Here is a 20,016-nt window from a genome sequence, read left to right on the forward strand (position 1 = left end):
TAACATGGTATTGTTTTATAACTCCAAGAGTAATAATTATACACTAGTCAGTACTCTTATCAATAAACTTAAACAGGTGACTAAATAAGTATATAAAGGAGAAAGGACAACGCTTTATTGTAGAAGAATTCCAAAGTAATAGAAGTACATCCTTCCATGTCAGTCACTGCTGTTTCACATAATTGTCTTTAATAATTGCTTAGCATGACATTATTTGGGTGTAGCATAATTTATTTAGAGCATAAATCTTTGAGGGGCGCCTGTGTGGCTCAGTTGGTTAAATGTCTAACTTCAGCTGAGGTCATTATCTTGCAGTTCATGAGTTTGAGCCCTATGTTGGGTTCTGTGCTGATAGCTGAGTTGGAGCCTGCTTTGAATTCTGTATCTCCATCTCTCTCTTTCTGCCCCTCCCCTGCTCATGATCTGTCTCTCTCTCTCAAAAAAAAAAAAAAAAAAAAAAAAAAAAAAAACCAAAACAACAAACATTAAAAAAAAGAACATAAATCTTTAATATTTAAGCTTTCTTCTATATTTCCTTGACATTGTAAATAAGTGCCACTAAAACCCCTGCACATATATCTTTAGTCAATTATTGATTTCTTTGTCATGGCTTTGTGGTTGTAAGCAGCATAAACTTAGTCAACTTAGTGAAAGGATAACAATTTATTGGAAGGAAATGAATAAGTCATACAAATAAAAGTTTGAAAGAAGAGAAGCCACAGTATTGTACTCTTGGGATGACTAAATTCTGTTCTTTCTCAGTTTTTATGTCAACTGGCTCAATGTTAACTTTCTACAGAGAAGTATCTTGCCAGCTTAAATTGGGTCTGTCCTTGGAAGGTACCATGTCTTGGATGACTCCAACCAAGACTGCTTGCTAATACAGGAATAATTTCTTCAAGCACAATATAACTGCTGAGACCAGGACAAGGAGAAATGGAGTTGAATGGCAAATATGAAGACCTTTGCTACATTATCATAGTATAACTTTCTCTAACTGGAATTTCTCTGTCCAGCAGTATATTCATGTAAAATATGTATACTCTGCAAAATTTACCTCAGAAAATATACTTCTCCTAAAAAGGAGGAAGTGCTCATTTTTCCAGTTCTCACCAATATGTGTTTATCAAATTTGCAGTAGGACAAAAGAAAAATGTTGGATTATTTGTGAATTAAACATTTTCTTATGTTTATTGGCCATTTATAATTAATATTTAATGAAATATTTGCACGTCATTTATTTACTTTCTATTTAATTTATAAATTTTAGTTATTGAATAAGGATACTAACCTCCTGTCTTCTATGTATAATGCAAATAATTTTATTGACAGTTTTCTACTATTATTTTCAATTGTATTATGATAGTGTTCACCAAAGAAGATTTTAATATTTTGTCAAATTCATCTGTCATTTTATTGGATTTTTTCTTGGAATTTTCATAAAAGTTCTTCTTCATTCAAATACTATAATAATCACCAAAATTTTCTGCAGATACTTTTATAATTTTATATTTTACATTTGCTTTTTTAAAATTTTTTAATGTTTATTTATTTTTGAAAGAGAGAGAGAGAGAGAGAGAGAGAGAGAGAGAGAGCGAGCGAGCATGAGTGGGGGAGGGGCAGAGAGAGAGGGAGACCCAGAATCCGAAGCAGGCTCCAGGCTTTGAGCTGTCATCACGGAGCCCAGTGCAGGAGTCGAACCCATGAATTGGGAGATCATGACCTGAGCCGAAGTCTGACTTACCTGATGGAACCACCCAAGCACCCCTATATTTTACATTTGTATCTTTAGTTTATCTGGAATTTATTTTGGCATATCTGGTATGAGGTTAAAATCCAGCTCTCTTCTTTCCTATGGCTCATTTTTCATTAGATTGTAGATTTAGAAAATCTATAATTTATATAGAAAAAATGTTCACAAAAATTTGACTTATATATTAGCACTGCTGACTAGTTTCTATAATGATGTTTTATCCATATTTTTACTCTCTTTCTAGAAGGCAGATATTATAACCTTCTCTTGTATTACCATTAACTCCATAAATTTTCTCCATACACTGATCTTTAAAAGTTTAGAATTGGCATATATGTATATGCCACACCCATTAAAAGGTCATGCTTATTAAAATATTTTGCTTGATATTCTGTTCCTGGAATGAATGGCCAAAGTTTTTTTTCCCCTTTTAATATGAATGAAGTTAAAGATTAAATTTCAAATAATTCATATTGGATTTGTTTCCTCAAAGCATTAAAAGCAAGGACAATGATGCTACTCTTCAGGGATAATTGCTATATTAAATTATAAGAGTATATTCCAGGGTATCCCAACTCTAGTTGTCAAAACTGAATATCTTGTGTGATTTTTAATGATAGTTCATGAAAGATTGTTCTGGAAAATGGCTAACATTAAAATATCCAGTGCAAATCTAACTTTCTTTGCTGGATATAAAATTCATCTAAGAAATGGTGCATCTTATTTTCTAGATAGTGATCTTGAGGGAAATAGTGCTGAGCAGAAAATAAAAACTCCACTTGTAATGCTCTTGTTGGCTCTTACGTGGGCGAACCGAGTGGTCCTGATCCAGAATGGCTACCCTGATCTTTGTTGATAAGGAAAATGGAGAACCGGGCACCCGTGTGGCTCCCAGGGACGGGCAGAAACTGCGGTCTAAGCCTCCAGTCAAAACTTTAGGTGGGAGATCTCAGGTTTCAACACCACAAGTAGGCAAAATGTTGGATGCTCAAGCAACCTTGCCTAAAGTTACCAGAAAGGCTTTGGGAACTGTCAACAGAGCCACCGAAAATTCAGTGAAGAACAATGGACCTCTCAAACAGAAGCAGCCAAACTTCTCTGCCAAAAAGGTAACTGAGAAGACTGTCAAAGCAAAAAGCACTGTTCCAGCCTTGGGTGACACCTATCCTGAAATAGAAAAATTCTTTCCCTTCAATCCTTTAGATTTTGAGAGTTTTGACCTGCCTGAAGAGCACCGGATTGCACACCTCCCCTTGAATGGAGTGCCTCTCATGATCCTTGATGAGGAGAGGGAACTTGAAAAGCTGTTACACCTGGGCCCCCCTTCACCTCTGAAGATGCCCTCTCAACCATGGGAGTCTAATCTGTTGCAGTCTCCAAGCGTTCTGTCGACCCTGGATGTTGAATTGCCACCTGTTTGCTATGACTTAGATATTTAAATTTCTTAGCACTTAATAGTTTGTATGTTTTGTATTAATAAAGAAATTCTTTAATAGACTCTTCCTAAAAAAAAAAAAATTTAAGTGTTATATTTAAGTCATGAATTACTAAATTGTACTCCTGAAACCAATGTTGCACTATATGTTAACTAAATCTAATTTAAATAAAAACTTGAAACAAACATAAAATAAAAGCCCCTGTCTCATTATGCAGTTAAATTAAGCAAATAATTAAAGCTGATATGGAAAAACTACGGGGTAAAATGTACTTAGTGATAAATGATTATTTAATTTAGTTATTTGGTTATTTTTCATGCACATGGCACTCAATATAATTTGATTTAATATTTATTAAATCTAAAAAGACTGAGAATTCCCGACCCACCACCCCTGTAGCAATCCTCAGTTTGATCTCTGTGGTTAAGAGTCTCTTATGATTTGCTTCCCTCTCTTTTTTTTCCCCTCCCCCTGTGTTAATCTGTTTTATTTCTTAAATTCATATGGTATTTGTCTTCCTCTGACTGATTTACTTCACTTAGCATAATACACTCCAGCTCCATCCATGCCATTGCAAATGGCAAGATTCCATTCTTTTTGATGGCTGAGTAATATTCCATTGTATGTATATGTGTATACACACACACACACACACACACACACACAATGTCTTCTTTATCCTTTCATCATTTGGGTTCTTTCCATGATTAGGCTATTGTTGATAATGCTGCTATAAACATCAGGGTAAATATACCCCTTGGAATCAGTATTTTGTATCCTTTGGGTAAATAATAGTTCAATTTCTGGCTCATAGGGTAGTTCTATTTTTAATTTTTGAGTAAACTCTATACTTTTTTCTAGAGTGGCTGTACCAGTTTGCATTCCCAATATGCAATATGGGAGGGTTCCCATTTCTCCACATCCTTGCCAACATGTGTTGTTTCTTTTGCTGTTAATTTTAGTCATTCTAACAAGTGTGAGATAATATTTCATCATGGTTTTGATTTGTATTGCCTTGATGATGAGTGATGTTGAGCATCTTTTCACGTTGTCTGTTGGTCATATGGATGTCTTCTTTGGAAAAGTGTCTATTTGTCATAGACTTTGCATCTAGACTTCTTTCTTGTCCAACAAGAAAGCAGGATGCAGAATTAAAATTCGAGAGATGACTAATGTCCAGGAAAAGACAAGAACCCTGATTAAAGGTCTTTGCTCCGTTTTTATTAGGATTAGAAGGCTTATAAACATGGTGATGGACATGCGCAAAGAGACAATGAAACTGTGAACATTTACTCATGGGAGTGAGGGAAAAAAGGTTTTAGAGATATGTGGGGTTAGGGGTTTGGGTTAAAACAAAGCAAAATCCTGTTGAGGGTGGGGGTTGGGAGGAAGTTGTTTACAGCAGACATGAGGCACCCCTCTGTTTACCTAAACTGGTCTAGGGGACTAGAAAGACAGTACATGCTATCTCAAGGTCAATAAGGCACCTTTCTTTTGCTAATCAGCTCTGCTCTGGGCAATTGCCCCTCCACCCCAATGGTCTCTAGCCCTATTTTACCTGTTTACCTAACTTTGTCCTTCCTTCCTGTGAAAGCAGCTTTCTTTTATAGTACTAAGTTGGGGGCATTTCTACCCTGAATACCTAATCTTGTTTATCTCATATACCTTCGTTCTATATTGGGGCCTTTGCCCTGCCCTCTCTATACCTATTCACTAATCTTGTTTACCCAAACTTGGGTGTGAACATCCTATGGCTTTCTAATTCTTTATGTCTTGTTAACCCATCAGTGCAAGCCTGGGGAAATCCTAAGCTTATTCCTCACATCTATTCATGTCTTTTGCCCATTTTTTTTTTACCGGATTATTTGTTTTTTGGGTGTTGAGTTTGATAAGTTCTTTATAGATTTCAGATACTAACACTTTATCAGATATGTCATTTGCAGATATCTTCTCCCATTCCTTACACTGCCTTTTAGGTTTGTTAATTGTTTCCTTCACTGTGCAGAAGCTTTTTATCTTGGTGAAGTACCAATACTTTATTTTGCTTCTGTTTCCCTTTCCTCTGGAGACATGTTCGTGAAGAGGTTGCTTAGGCCAAGGTCAAAGAGATTGCTGCCTTTGTTGTCCTCTATGATTTTGATGGTTTCCTTTCTCAAAAAGGAGATAGGTGGGGGATGGGCTAAATGGTGTTGGGTATTAAGGAGGGCACTTGTGTTGAGTACCAGGTGTTATATGTAAGTGATAAATCAATAAATTCTACTCCTGATACTAATATTATACTATATGTTAACTAATTAGAATTTAAACAAAATTTTGAAAAATAAAATAAAATAAAATAAAATAAAATAAAATAAAATAGTAAAATAAAATGACAGAATTGTATCACATTGCACCAATCACTTGGGACTGAAAACAAGCCTGAGCTCACTTGAGTATATCAAATTACTTATTTTAATGTGTTCCATCAAATAACAAGGTCATACAATATATATTAAGGGCCAGAGTAGGCAATCTTTAAGATGTATGTCCATGCTCTCTTAATAATCCTAGTACTACTTGCAAGCTCTATAATCTTGGACAAATAATTTAACACTAGTCTTTGGAACCAGTTCAACTTTCTCTTTGTTACCCTCTTTCCCTTCTATAAAAGGCAGAAATGTCTTTTATTCCCTATATCCTTTGTATCTTTTAATTCCTATGTGCTGATGAACTAGAGTTTTGAGACCTAAGTCATTCTCAAATTTCCAGTCAGTCAGATGTAGCTCAAAGTACAGCAGAAAGTCTTTGAGTCATAAGCCCTGAGTTTTAGTCCAAACTGTTATTTATCAGCTGTTTAAATTACTTAAACACATTTTGCTACAGCTTTTCGTCAGTGATGTGTAGGATGTGAGTGGCAATTGAAAATAATTTTAGGGGTTTTAATACTTGAGCTAGTGAGAGGAAATGTCTGTGGGTAGTGGTGGCCTCGAGAAAGAAGGGAGATGACAGAAAAGATCAGTGTTGCTTTCTTCTGAAAACAGTCAAATTTATTTGAGCCCCATATGTCAAACAATGAACACATTGGGCACTTAGAAAAATGTGTAGTACTGTACACTTCTGATACTGTATCATTGAATCTATATAATTTAACACAAATAAAATTTTTTTAATAAAATTGTATTATTAGATTGCTTCACTCTTATCATGCCATTAAATGTAATGTCTTATTCACTCAGGTAGTTTATGAGTTATTTGAGGGTCAAAATACTAGTCGTATTGTATTATACGTTGAATTTTTCATGTTACCCATAACCAGCAAATCTTTATCTGAAATGACTTTCCTTTCCTAATACCATTTAATTCCTCTTTAAATACTATTAAGTTTTGGTTCTTTTATGGGAATATTTGCATTAGTAGTCACTAATGGCACCCTTGGACTAAATTTTTTACATTTCTTGATTTGAAGTCTTTTCATCCTCAGCCGAGAACAAAATACTATGCAAAAATGGTTAACACTCTTAGTCTTTAAGCTTTTTGATGAGGTTTAGTATGAGGTTTAGAGTCATGTTGTCCATGCCTTGTCCCTTACTAACTTTGGGACCTGAGGAAATTAATTTCTCTGACCTTCAATTTATCATCTATAAAATCAGGATTATAATATCCCGCTTTTAATAACTTTTATTAGATTTAAATACTAAAGGGTCTGCATAGCATTTAGTCAGTAACTCAGAACATGGCAAGCCTTTTATTGTTACTGTATAATAAGAACCTATATTTTTAAATTATTTCTTAATACTTTTGTCATTTCCCTTTTTAAGCTTTGTGTTCTTTCTTAAACCCAATTTATTCTACCACAGATCCTGTCAAAATAAGGGTGACTTCAGTGTCTCCATAAATACTTCAATCTTACAGGTCCTTGACTTGTTCTACTTCATTGAGCTATATGTTTGTACCCCAACCCCACAGTCATTCCTTAATATATATATATTTTGCATATTTGGAGAAATTTGAGTGATTGAATTAGGCAGATGCTTGGTAAATCTTGATTTATTGCACACTGATATCAACGGGTTTTCCCTGCCTGTTACTTTATCTTATTCCTCATGCTGTCTTTCTTGCTCACTTTATGTTAATGCAGAATGGTTATCTAGCTTTCATTAGTTAATACAGTATAAAGTTTGGGCCCTTCAATCACTGTCAGTTTACATTCTTTTGGTTGCTAGTGATGGGAACCCATCTCAAACTAGCTTGAATAAAAACTCAAGTAGCTGGTTTTACCTAAAAGATGGGAAATCATTCATTAATGGGATTGAGAATCTCACATGCCAGTTCTGGATTTAAGGAAGTTGAATCTGAAAGGTTCAAGCAGTGCTATCATGCTTTTTTCTCTCTTCAACTCTGCATCTCTGTCTCTCTTTATCTTTCAATCTATCTAAATTTTTTGGCTCTCTGACCCAATTCGGTTTTATTTTCAGATATGTGCTAGTAAGAAGTTCTGGCCCTACCATTGCTTACCAAATCTTTCACCAAGTTCCCATTGTCCTTCTTCAGGTGGTCTTATATATCATTTCCCTCCTTGTGACAAGCCTTTGCATATGTCCTTACCCAACTTAAAATCACCTGCCTTTGAAAGGTGGCATATTGTGTCAACTAGCCCAGTAGAACTTATTCACCAAATAAATTTTTTTTGTCTATTATTATTTATGTAAAATGAAAAAATACAGCACAGAAGCTTCAGGTTGGTGAACCAGAATGCATCCTCATCCCAGGCCTCAAACTCCAAAGGCATATCTTGCATTTGGTATCTCTTCATCTGGTAGTTCATTCATATTCTTTAATACCCCTTTTAATGAACTAGCAATCTAGTAAGCAATATATATATATATATATATATATATATATATATATATATATTGCTATATATATATACATATATACGTATATATATATAAAATATTAGAATTTGAGTTTCCTTTTGGAGAGATCTTTTTGAATTAACAACTTTAAAGGCTCTAATTAATTCATTCTATTTCCCTTTAGATATCAGCACAAACATCATTTCCTCAGGGAAATTTTTCCCTGATCATTCACTCTAGGTCAGGTTCTTTGGTTATTCTCTACCTCAATGTGTAAAATTGTTTCTGGACATACTCAAAATCAATGTATGAAATTTTAGCCTTTTTAGTTTAATCACATTGTTTTATAATTTGTAATATTAATGAGATAGGAATTTGGTGAGTGAGATGGTGGGTGCATGTGCAGAATTTTGAAGGATGAGACCCTTAAGGATAGGGGCAGTGGATATCTGCCTGTTGGGGCTGGGTTTGAGAGGCCAGAGGGCAGAGAAAGGCCCCTGGCTCTGATATTTGAGGGACTCAGGCACCAGGTGGGGATTGAGGGGAAGAGTAAGAACTTATCTTACTCTTCAGGCCCAGACTCAAAGTAGAATGGGTAAAGTGAGTGAATGACAATTATTCCTATGTTCCACAGGAAGAGTATAAGCACATCAGGGGAAACATATAGGCAGATTTTACATTGTTTGCACTTGTATCCAAAAACATCTCAGGAGGAAGCAGAAGTGATTCTGTATTAAAAAGTGAGTTGATTTCTGACAGAATTTAAAATCTATTCTCATTCTCTCTGCATCTGTCTCTCTCTCCCTCTTTCCTATTCCTATCCCTCTCTTCTTCCTCCCTCTTACCCTTCGTGTCTTTATGGTGACTATTAATACTTTAGTATGAAAATAATATACACAGCAAGAACCCCCACTATACCCTTCCCTAATGGCATGTGGAAATGCATAACCATAGTCTTCCAGTGAAATTGAGGTCATAGCCATATTATCTGCAGTTTTTTTTTCTGTTCACTATGTAGATTATTATAATAGTTTTATGTAACAGAAAATCCAGAAAAGTTTTTCTGTAATAATTTCAATGCTTTGTTTTTGGTCTATTATTTTAAGATAATAGTATATATTTCATTCCAAGATTCTAATTCTTAAACATTTAAAATTTTTAAAGTGTTTTTATTTTATTTTTGAGAGAGAGAGAAAGACAGAGCACGGGCAGGGGAGGGACAGAGACGGAGGGAGACACAGAATCCAAAGCAGGCTCCAGGCTCTGAACTGTCAGCACAGAGTCTGACGTGGGGCTTGAACTCACAAACTGTGAGATCATGACCTGAGCCGAAGTTGGATGCCTAACTGATTGAGCCACCCAGGATCCCCTAATGCTTAAACATTTTAAATATTATTTATTTCCTTTGGTTTTTAATATATATTTTTCTTTTATTCTGTAGAAAAGTATCAAAATTATCGTCTTGCAATTTATAACTTTGCTTTCTACATACTTAAAAATAGTTAATATGATTGAAGTTGACACTGTATTTGTATTCTAGATGTGATATCTTCAGAATATCTTTGGAATATGACCCCAAATTCATTTCATAGGTTAGATTTATTTCTTCATCTCTATTAGCAGTCACATTTTTCTTAGAATGAAAGATGTTTGGTTGTCAGGTGGACAATTACTTTGCTTAGGAATGTCTTTCTGAGCAGCCTGATTCTGGCTAGGTAGCAAGATTTGTTACTGCCACCATATAAGGCAGTTTTTCCTCATAAGTCTCATTACAAGCTGATCTCTTTCATAGTTACTATATAATGCACACCCAGACCTAAAAATGGAGTGGTCAGCTTCTGCATACCCCTGGGTTTAAATCATATCTCTTATTACCTTGTTTTTTATTGCCTGATTAAAATGGATGAAACTTTGTAACCCAAGTACAAGTTGCTTCATTAGATTGCATTCAACTAATCAGTTATGGTTTCATTCTATTCTGAAACATATTCTTCCTGTATATTAGAGACACACTTCTTTTAGAGGTCTAAATTGTACTTTGTCTATCTCTGATGGTTTTGACTGATTCTGTGTTGTAAACTTTCAGGCTCATTTTAAAGACTATGAAAACATCTAGAAGTAATTCTAATTTAGTGGAAAAAGTCATTTCAATGTTTTATTTTTTGAAATCTAGATTTCAGACCTACCTATTTAGCAAATGCTAGATAATAAAATTTGTCCAAAATTTGAACTTTTACCCATTTTTCTTATCTTAGTAACTAAAGAGAGCCTTGATGTTCTCTTATGATTTATTAAATTTATTAAAGAATGTGATAAAACTTATTATTGTAATCCAAAGATTTTCGAGGAAATGAAAAATTTAAATGTAATTTTTTGCATAAGGCATTTAAAAAATATTATATTATTTTTCATAATAGTATTGTTATTAAGATTTTTCACATCTATTGCTGGTCATATATTTGGAAGAGTTTGAATTCTGTAATTATGTACTTTTTAAATCATGTTCTTCTTGCATTTCAAGTGTTCCCCAAAGTCTTTACCTCTTTTACTCCATTTGTGATCTATAGCCTGGAAAACCTCAAATAATCAATGGTATACATTTTAATCCCAAACTTTGCTAAGGGAGAATTACTGAGTATGTGTGACTGGGGAAATCACTGTGACTGAGAATATCAATAGCCAGGAAGTCGATTTGGTAAATGGAAGGAGAATATGCATTTGCATGGGTCAGGGAGGGAATGGGGATTCTCATAGTGAAGTCAGAAATGGGTTGAAGCCAAATGATTATTATAGAAGTGTAACACGTTTTATTCATGCACCACAATGTGTGAAAGAACATTTGGGTACAGTACCAGAAAAGACAAAACAAAACATCTTAGTATAAATGGATAAATATTGTTTCCAGAAAATCATGAAAAAAATTTAAAAACCTTCCCCTCAAAATAAGTCATACTGATTAAACCTTAAATGGGCAACAGGAAGTCCTTCTTTTCTCTCTGTCCCAACCTGCAACAGACATACATCCACCCTCGCCAAGATCCTTGTTGGAAGGGCCATGGTAGATCATCTTATGTGTGAGCGTAAGTCTTTTAGATTCCTCAGAATTGAAATATCTATACTCATATGCATACGCTTACAAAATTTCATCTTACTAACATCGTACAAGTAATTTTCAGCAAATTTTTCCGTGCAGTGTTTTATAATCAAAGTCTGTCTTTTGACGTTTTAGCAAACACCCCCATATAAAAACAGAAAACTACTTGGTGCCCTAGAAAGTAAGGGAGAAATTTTGTGAAAAAAGAAAGGTGGCTATTTGTGCAGAGGAACAAGTTTAAAGAAAATAATCAAAATGATGAAGCAGGAAAGAATAAGCTAAAAAGATTCTATGGCTCAGAAAAAGAGGAAGGTGAATTTCCGGAAGTAAGAGACTGAGCAAATCCAAGTGTTTATGATACTACTTATCCATAATTTTAGTAATCTCAGTAACCTCTATTGTGGACTTTTTCCCCACCTTTTTTTTATAACCATACTTAAAAAAATAGTTTTTATTTAAATTCCAGTTAGTTAACATACAGTGTAATATTAGTTTCAGGTATTCAATATAGTGATTGAAAAATTCCATACGTCACCCGGTCTCATCACAACAAATGCACTCCTTAATCCCCTTCACCCATTTAACCCATTCCTGCATCCCTCTATTCCCCTTCCCTCTGGTAACCATTAGTTTGTCCTCTTAGTTAAGAGTCTGTTTCTTGGTTTGCCCCCTCTCTTTTTTTTTTTCCCATTGCTCATTTGTTTTGTATCCTAAGTTCCACATGAGTGGAATTATGTGGTATTTGTTTTTCTCTGACTGACTTATTTCACTTAGCATAATACTTTCTAGCTCCGTCCAATCATTGCATATGGCAAGATTTCATTATTTTTTTGGCTGAAAAAATATATATACACACCACCTCTTCTTTATCCATTCATCCGTCAATAGACACTTTGGCTGTTTTCACAATTTGGGTACTGTAGATAATACTGCTATAAATACCAAGGTGCATCTATCCCTTTGAAATTGTATTTTTATATTCTTTGGGTAAATAGCTAGTAGTGCAATTGCTGAATCATAGGGTATTCTACTTTTAACTTTTTGAGGAACTTCCATACTGTTTTCCAGAATGACTGCACCAATTTGCATTCCCACCAACAGTGCAAGAAAGTTCCCCTTTCTCCACACTCTCTTTAGTATCTGTTATTTTGTGTGTGTGTGTGTGTGTGTGTGTGTGTGTGTGTGTGTTGTTGTTGTTGTTGATTTTAGCTATTCTGAAAAGTGTGAAGTGATACCTTATTGTAGTTTTGATTTGTATTTCCCTGATGAGGAGTGATGTTGAGCATCTTTTCATGTGTCTGTTGCCATCTGTGTGCCTTCTTTGGAAAAATGTCTATCCATGTTTTCTGCCCATTTCTTAACTGGATTATTCATTTTTGGGGGGTCTTGCATTTGATAAGTTCTTTATAGAGTTTGGATACTAACCGTTTCCAGTATGTCATTTTCAAATATCATCTCTCATTCCATATGCTGCCTTTTAGTTTCTTTGTTTCTTTCACAGTGCAGAAGCTTTTTATTTTGATGAAGTTCCAATTGTTAATTTTTGCTTTTGTTTCCCTTACCTCAGGAGACATATCTAGAAAGAAGTTGCTACAGCCAATGTCAGAGAAGTTACTGCCTGTGTTCTCTAGGATTTTTATGTTTCCAGGCCTCACATTTAGGTCTTTCATGTATTTTGAATTTATTTTTTGTATGGTGTAAGACAGTGGTCTAGTCTCATTCTTTTATTGTCCAGTTTTCCCAACACCATTTGTTGAAGAGACTTATTATTTTTCCATCAGATATTTTTTTTCCTTCTTGTCAAAGATTACTTTACCATAAAATGTGGATCCATTACTGGTTTTCTATTCTATTCTATTGGTGTATGTTAATTTTTGTGCCAGTACCACACTGTTTTTATCACTACAACTTTATAATATAACTTAAATTCCAGAACTATGATACCTCCAGCTTTGTTTTTCTTTTTCAAAGTTGCTTTGGCTATTTGGGGTATTTTTTGGTTGTGTAAAAATTTTAGAATTTCTCTAGCTCTGTGAAAAATGCTTTTTGTGTTTTGATAGGGGTTGCATTAAATGGGTACATTGCTTTGAGTAGTACAGGCATTTTAACAATATTTGTTGTTCCAATTCATGAGTATGGAATGTCCTTCCATTTCGTTGTGTCATCTTCATTTTCTTTCATCAATTGTTTTATAGTTTTCAGAGTATAGGTCTTTCAGTTCTTTGGTTGGTTTTATTCCTAGGTATCTTATTGTTTTTGGTGCATTTGTAAATGGGATGGATTCCATGATTTCTCTTTCTGCTGCTTCATTATGGTTATATAGAAATGCAACAGATTTCTGTATATTGATTTTGTATCCTGAGACTTTATTGAATTCATTTATCAATTCTATCAGTTTTCACTGGAGTCTTTCACGTTTTCTATACAGTGTTATGTCATCTGCAAATAGTGATAGTTTTACTTCTTCCTTTTTGATTTGGATCCCTTTTACTTCTTTTTGTTGTCTGATTGCTGTGGCTAGGACTTTAGCAAAGAATTAAATCAGTAATCAAAAAGTTCCCAACAAACAAAACATCCAGATGGCTTCAGAGGTCAATTCTATCAAACATTTAAAGAAGAGGCAATCCCTATTCTTTTCAAACCATTCTAAAAACAGACAAGGAAGGAAAACTTCCAAATTCATTCTATGAGGCAAGCATTGACCAGATACCAAACCCAGATAAAGACTCCACTAAAAGAGAGAACCATAGGCCAGTGTGAATGAACATGGATGAACATTGATGCAAAAATTCTCAATAAAATACTAGCAAACTGAATCCAACAATGCATTAAGAAAGTCATTCACCTTGATCATGTGGGATTTATCCTTGGGTTGGCTCAATATTCACAAATCAATCAATATGATATACAACATTAATAAAAGAAAGTATAGGAATCATATGAGCATTTCAACAGATGCAGAAAAAAACAAACAAACATTTGACTGGTACAACATCCATTCATGATAAAAAACCATCAACAAAGTAGGTTTAGTGGGAACATAGCACAACCTTAATAAAGACCATATATGAACAACCCACAGCTAATATCATACTGAATGGAGAAAAACTGGGAGCTTTTCCTGTGTGGTCATAAGCAAGACAGGGAGTCCACTCTCACCACTGTTATTTAAGGTAGTACTGTAAGCATACTTTTCAAATTGAGGTATAATATCCATTCAGAACAATAGACACAAAGTTATAGCTAATTCCTCATGGCCCCTCCTAATTTCCATCTTTTTCTTCTCCCTAACACTCCCTAACACTAACACTAACTTCCTATCCCTATCCTGACATCAAACACTGCGTCATGTTTTCCTATGTTTGAAACGTGTAGAAATATATATAGCATGTATGCCTTTGTATCTGGCTTCTCATACTGAAAAATATGTTTGTGAGATTCTTCCATGTTGCATGTAACTATAGTATGTGTACTTTGACTGCAGTTTAGTATTTTATTATACGAATATGTTGGGATTTATTTTTCTATTCCTCTCTTGATAGGCATCTTATTATTTTCTTTTTGGGGCTATTAAACATAATGTTGCTAAGAGCATTTTTAAATATGTCATTTGATTCTATGTGTATTTTAAAGTCTTTGTGTATTTTAAAGTTTTGCTTCATAAAAGTAGTTGCTATGTTAATTTGTGCATAGATGTAAATAACTATTATATCTTTGCTGTGAATTGTGGCTTTTAGTATTAAAAAGTTCCTTTCTTTGTTCCATTTAATGTTTTTCACTGAAATTTTACTTTGATCATGATCATTTTTCCTGCTTTCTTATTTTTTAATTTGCCTATTTTACTTTTGTTCATCTCTTAGTTTTATTAAATCACTTTATGTTAGATGTGGTAATTGCATATTATGTTAATGTTGCATCTAGCCTTGTGATCCAAGTCAAAAAAATATTTTAAGGTAAGAGTTAAGCCCAATTATATTTATTGAAATGGGTGTTATGTTTTGTCTCAACTCTGTCACGATATGCTATAATCTTGCTATTCTTTCTTCTTTACAAGGTGTGTATTTTTCTCTTTCAAAGGATATTTTTTTTGAAGTTTGTAATTTTGTTCTGTGGTTACCTTTGAACTTAAAACTTTTTAAATGCACTTATTCCCATTTTCACATTTAAGTTCTTATCTTTTTCTTTTATTCTTTAACTATACCCATTAACTTTCTCTACTTACTATTCCCACTGTTCCCAAATTGAGAGCCAACTATGATCTGGGGCACCACAGTAAACTCACAGAGACTCTGTCCTATATTTTAAATTTTCAGGGAAACACAGTGGCATTTCCTGGGTGCTGCACAAACTGCTGACATGAGATAGTTTATCCTTAGATGGTGCTACCATCGCTTCAATGATATCGTATCTTTGTGAAGATAGATTCAAAGAGGGCAAATACTGTATGAAAATCATTGTGGAACTGGAACTGAGAGTGGTTGAATCCAACCTGATCCAAGGTTGAGAAGTGGTGTTCTGCTCAATGGGCCCACAATACAATTATTAAGTAATAGTTATTTTTTAAGAATGAAAAAAAATATTTTTTAGCCTCTCTGTATTTTTCTCAAATGTACTATTATTTTTTTCAAACATAAATATTTATTGAGTTGTTTAAAACTAACTTTTCAGTAAACATACTATAATGTGTGTGTGTGTGTGTGTGTGTGTGTGTGTGTGTGTGTGTGTGTTTTTGGCCTAGAGATGCCTGAAAAATTTCCTGAGGCACTGAAGCAGCCACAAACTGAGAAACTTTGGGAACTTCTATCCCATTCAGCAATCAGTGTGCTTTTCCATTATCTTCTTTCTGTCCCCTTTCTTCATTTTTTGGTTGCTTCATTTCTACTTTGTCATTATATATTCTATTTATATATCATTCACTCTTGTCCCACTTTTTAGTCTTATATATATTAAAATATCACCCTCCCTTGTTTTGCTGGAGCATTTCCATACATCTCTTGGTTGAACGAAGCTCTAATAAATTCCTGAAAATGGCATATGGGTACAGAATTCCCTAAATTTTGTGTTTAAAAGTGTATTTATACAGCCTTAATATTTGAAGAACAGTTTAATTGCATTTTAAATTATTTGTTCCTACTTATTTTTAATTGGTTGTTTCCAATTTTCATTGGTCTCCTTTCAATATGCAGGTTTGAGCCTTTTTAAAGTTTATGGAAATTTGTTTTGAATTTTAGTTTTAACTAGTATTTGTTCCATTCTTTTATTTTACTTCTCTAGAGACTGTAGTTATGCAAGTGTTATTCCTTCTTTGCCTGTCTTCCATTTTCCCTACATTCTTTGAAATGTTGAACTACTTTCTTTCTCTCATTTTCATCTCTTGGGTGGTTTCTCTACCTTTCTTCACTGTTACTTTTTTAAAAAATGTTTATTTATTTTTGAGAGAGAGAGAGTGAGAGTGGGGAAGGGACAGAGAGAGAGGGAGACACAGAATCCGAAGCAGGCTCCAGGCTCTGAGCTGTCAGCACAGAGCCTGACACAGGGCTTGAACCCACAAACCATGAGATCATGACCTGAGCTGAAGTTGGATGCTTAATGGACTGAGCCACCCAGGCGCCCCTTCGGTGTTTCTTATTAAATGTTATCTTGAATCTGTTTTCTCTTAGGTGTCTTGTAATTTATTTCTTATTTCTGAGATAATTTTGTCTGTTTCTTCTATTATTTTCTTGAGTTTACTCAACTCTGTTTTTATTTTTTCATTTTTTTAAATCCATTTTCTTTTAACTTTTAAATTTCCAATTTAAAGATGCTTTTCCTCCAGAGCCCTGGGAGCAGGCAGCTCAGTCTGAGGATCTCCTGGGTTGCCTGGGGAGAAGGATTCCCCTGCTTGGAGTGTTTGGTAGAGGTGATATTGCCTCTCTGCAGGCAAAAGAACCATCTAGCACCATAGAGCTGCCCCATTCACCAGTATAGGAACAAAGACACTAGTTGAGGGCAGCAAACCCTGGCGTCAGTGGTGTATTGTGATTTACCATAAACTTTGAGCCACTGCCATTGGGCAGTTAAACAACTGTTTCCTGGGACAAACCAGCATTGGCCACAGTGCAGCAAGACCTTCCCCCAGAGGATCAGCACAGGTCTGAGCATGGTGTCTCTAAAGTGTGGGTTTTGAAATACAACCATGCCTGAGATAAAACCCAGGAGGGTGGCACTACCTGTTAGATAGATAACTTGGACACAAGGTGATGTTGGGGAACAGATGGAAGCTGGGGACACAGGAGGGGTAATTGACTGTGCGTCTATGAGGGTATGAACTTCCTGCTCCAGAAACTAGAGAGCAGGATGAAACCATTTTTACCCCTAGCCCACCAGCACTGACTGACTTCAGTAAGGTAAACAACACCACCAGGTGCAGAATGGAGCTGTTACACCAACCCCTGCCCTCCACTGCCTCCCCCCCCGACCGCCCCGTGCCCTCCAAGCACATTTCCATTCATTAGGACCAGTTGGCCTGAGAATCAGAGCTTCAGGCTCTTTCTCCAGAAGACCAGCACAAACCCCTCCCATGCGCTGTCTACTAATCATAGAGTACTGCAAAGCTTCAGCTCTAGGGGAAATATGATCCAGCTTCCTGTGGGGTTTTGTTTGTTTTCTTTCTGTTTTTGTTTTTGTTTTTGTTTTTGTTTTATTTTTTCTTGCATATATAAAGAACAATTTTTTTATTTTATTTTTAAAATTTTTATTTTTTTTTTACATTTTCTTTTTTACTTTTTTCTATCAGGCTTTCCTTAAGCAGACCAAAACACACCTAGGATCTAGCCTCCTTTCTTATTTTTATTATTATTATTTTCCCTCCAAAATTACAAGACAGAGGAATTTACCAAACCAAAAGAAAGAACAGGATGAAATGATGGCTAGAGGTTTAATCAATACAGACATAAGTAAGATATATGAACTAGGGTTTAAAACAATTATAAGGATACTAGCTGGGCTTGAAGAAAGCATAAAAGATACTAGAGAATCATTTACTGCAAAGATAAAAGAGCTAAAATCTAGTCAAGCTGAAATTAAAAATGCTATAACTGAGATGCAAACCCAAATCGATGCCATGACAGCAAGTATGGATGAAGCAGAGGAATAAATTAGTGATATAGAAGATAACATTATAGAAAATAATGAAGCTGAAAAGAAGAGGGAAACAAAAAGGGACAGAGAACTCAGTGACTTATTAAAATGGAATAACATTTATATCATAGGAATTCCATAAGACAGAGAGAAAAAGTGGCAGAAGGTTTTTTTGAGCAAATTATAGCTGAAAACTTCCCTAATCTGGGAAAGGACACAGACATCAAAATCCAAGAAGCACAGAGAACTCCCATTAAATTCAACAAAAGCTGGCCTTTGCCAAGGCATACCATAGTCAAATTCACAAAATACACAGACAAAGAAAGAATTATGAAAGCAGAAAGGGGAAAAAATCCTTAACTTACATGGGAAGACAGATCAGGTTGATAGCAGATCTGTCCACAGAAACTTGGCAGGCCAGAAGGGAATAGCAACATATATTCAATGAGCTAAATGGAAAAAAAAATATGCAGCTAATAATTCTTTATCCAGGAACACTGTCGTTCAGAATAGAAGGAGAGATGCAGAGTTTCCCAGACAAACAAAAACCGAAGGAGTTTGTGACCACTAAACCAGCCTTGTAAGAAATTTTAAGGGGGGACTCTTAACATCACCAGAAACACCAACTTTACAAGTAACAAAATTGCATTAAACTCATGTTTCAATACTCACCCTAAATGCAAATAGACTAAATGCTCCAATCAAAAGACACAGGGTATCAGAACGAATAAAAAAACCAAGACCCATCTATATACTGCCAAAGGAGACTCATTTTAGACCTAAAGACATTGGCAGATTGAAAGTTATGGGATGGAGCATTTATCATGCCAGTAGACACCAAAAGAAAGCCAGAGTAGCTACACTTACATTATACAAACTGGATTTTATTTATTTATTTATTTATTTTTTAATTTTTTTTCAACATTTATTTATTTTTGGGACAGAGAGAGACAGAGCATGAACGGGGGAGGGGCAGAGAGAGAGGGAGACACAGAATCGGAAACAAGCTCCAGGCTCCCAGCCATCAGCCCAGAGCCCGACGTGGGGCTCGAACTCACGGACCGCGAGATCGTGACCTGGCTGAAGTCAGATGCTTAACCGACTGCACCACCCAGGCGCCCCTGGATTTTAAACCAAAAACTAAAACGAGGTGAAGAAGGGCATTTTGTCATAACTAATGGGTCTATCCATCAAGAAGATCTAATAATTGTAAATATTTTTATGCTTCCAACTTGGGAGAAGCAAAATATATAAATCAGTTAATAATATACTTAAATAATACTTAAATAAACTCATTGAAAATAATACAGTAATTGTAAGGGACTTTAATACCCCACATACAACAATAGACAGATCATCTAAGCAGAAAATCAACAAGAAAACAATGGCTTCGAAGGGCACACTGAACAAGAATGACTTAACAGACTATTCAGAACATTCCATCCTAAAACAGTAGAATACACATTCTTTTTGAGTACACATGGAACATACTCCAGAATAGATCATATACTGGTTCACAAATAATCCTTCAACAAGTACAAAATTTGAAGATTATACCATGCATATTTTCAGACCACAATGCTGTGAATCTTGAGGTCAACCACAAGAAAAAAATTTGGAAAGGTCCCAAGTACATGGAGGTTAAAGAACATCCTACTAAAGAGTGAATGGGTTAACCAGGAAATTAAGGAAGAAATAAAAATACATGAAAGCAAATGAAAATGAAAACACAACAGTCCAAAACCTTTGGGATGCAGCAAAGGCAGTCCTAGGAGGGAA

The 20,016-nt window shown here is 34.9% G+C and overlaps 2 protein-coding genes across 3 annotated transcripts in view; both read left to right on the forward strand.

The window, feature by feature from the left end:
- The window catches only part of SPAG16 (sperm associated antigen 16), a 983,948-nt gene that overhangs the window by 113,435 nt on the left and 850,497 nt on the right, over positions 1–20,016 (forward strand). The gene's annotated exons all lie outside the window — the stretch shown is intronic.
- LOC113596816 (securin-like) lies at positions 1,429–3,253 on the forward strand. The gene has a single exon (XM_027051545.2). The coding sequence runs from the start codon at positions 2,587–2,589 to the stop codon at positions 3,190–3,192; it is 606 nt and encodes a 201-aa protein (XP_026907346.1). The 5' UTR covers positions 1,429–2,586; the 3' UTR covers positions 3,193–3,253.

This window comes from Acinonyx jubatus, chromosome C1 (assembly GCF_027475565.1).
Source record: "Acinonyx jubatus isolate Ajub_Pintada_27869175 chromosome C1, VMU_Ajub_asm_v1.0, whole genome shotgun sequence".
NCBI classification, from domain to species: Eukaryota; Metazoa; Chordata; class Mammalia; order Carnivora; family Felidae; genus Acinonyx; species Acinonyx jubatus.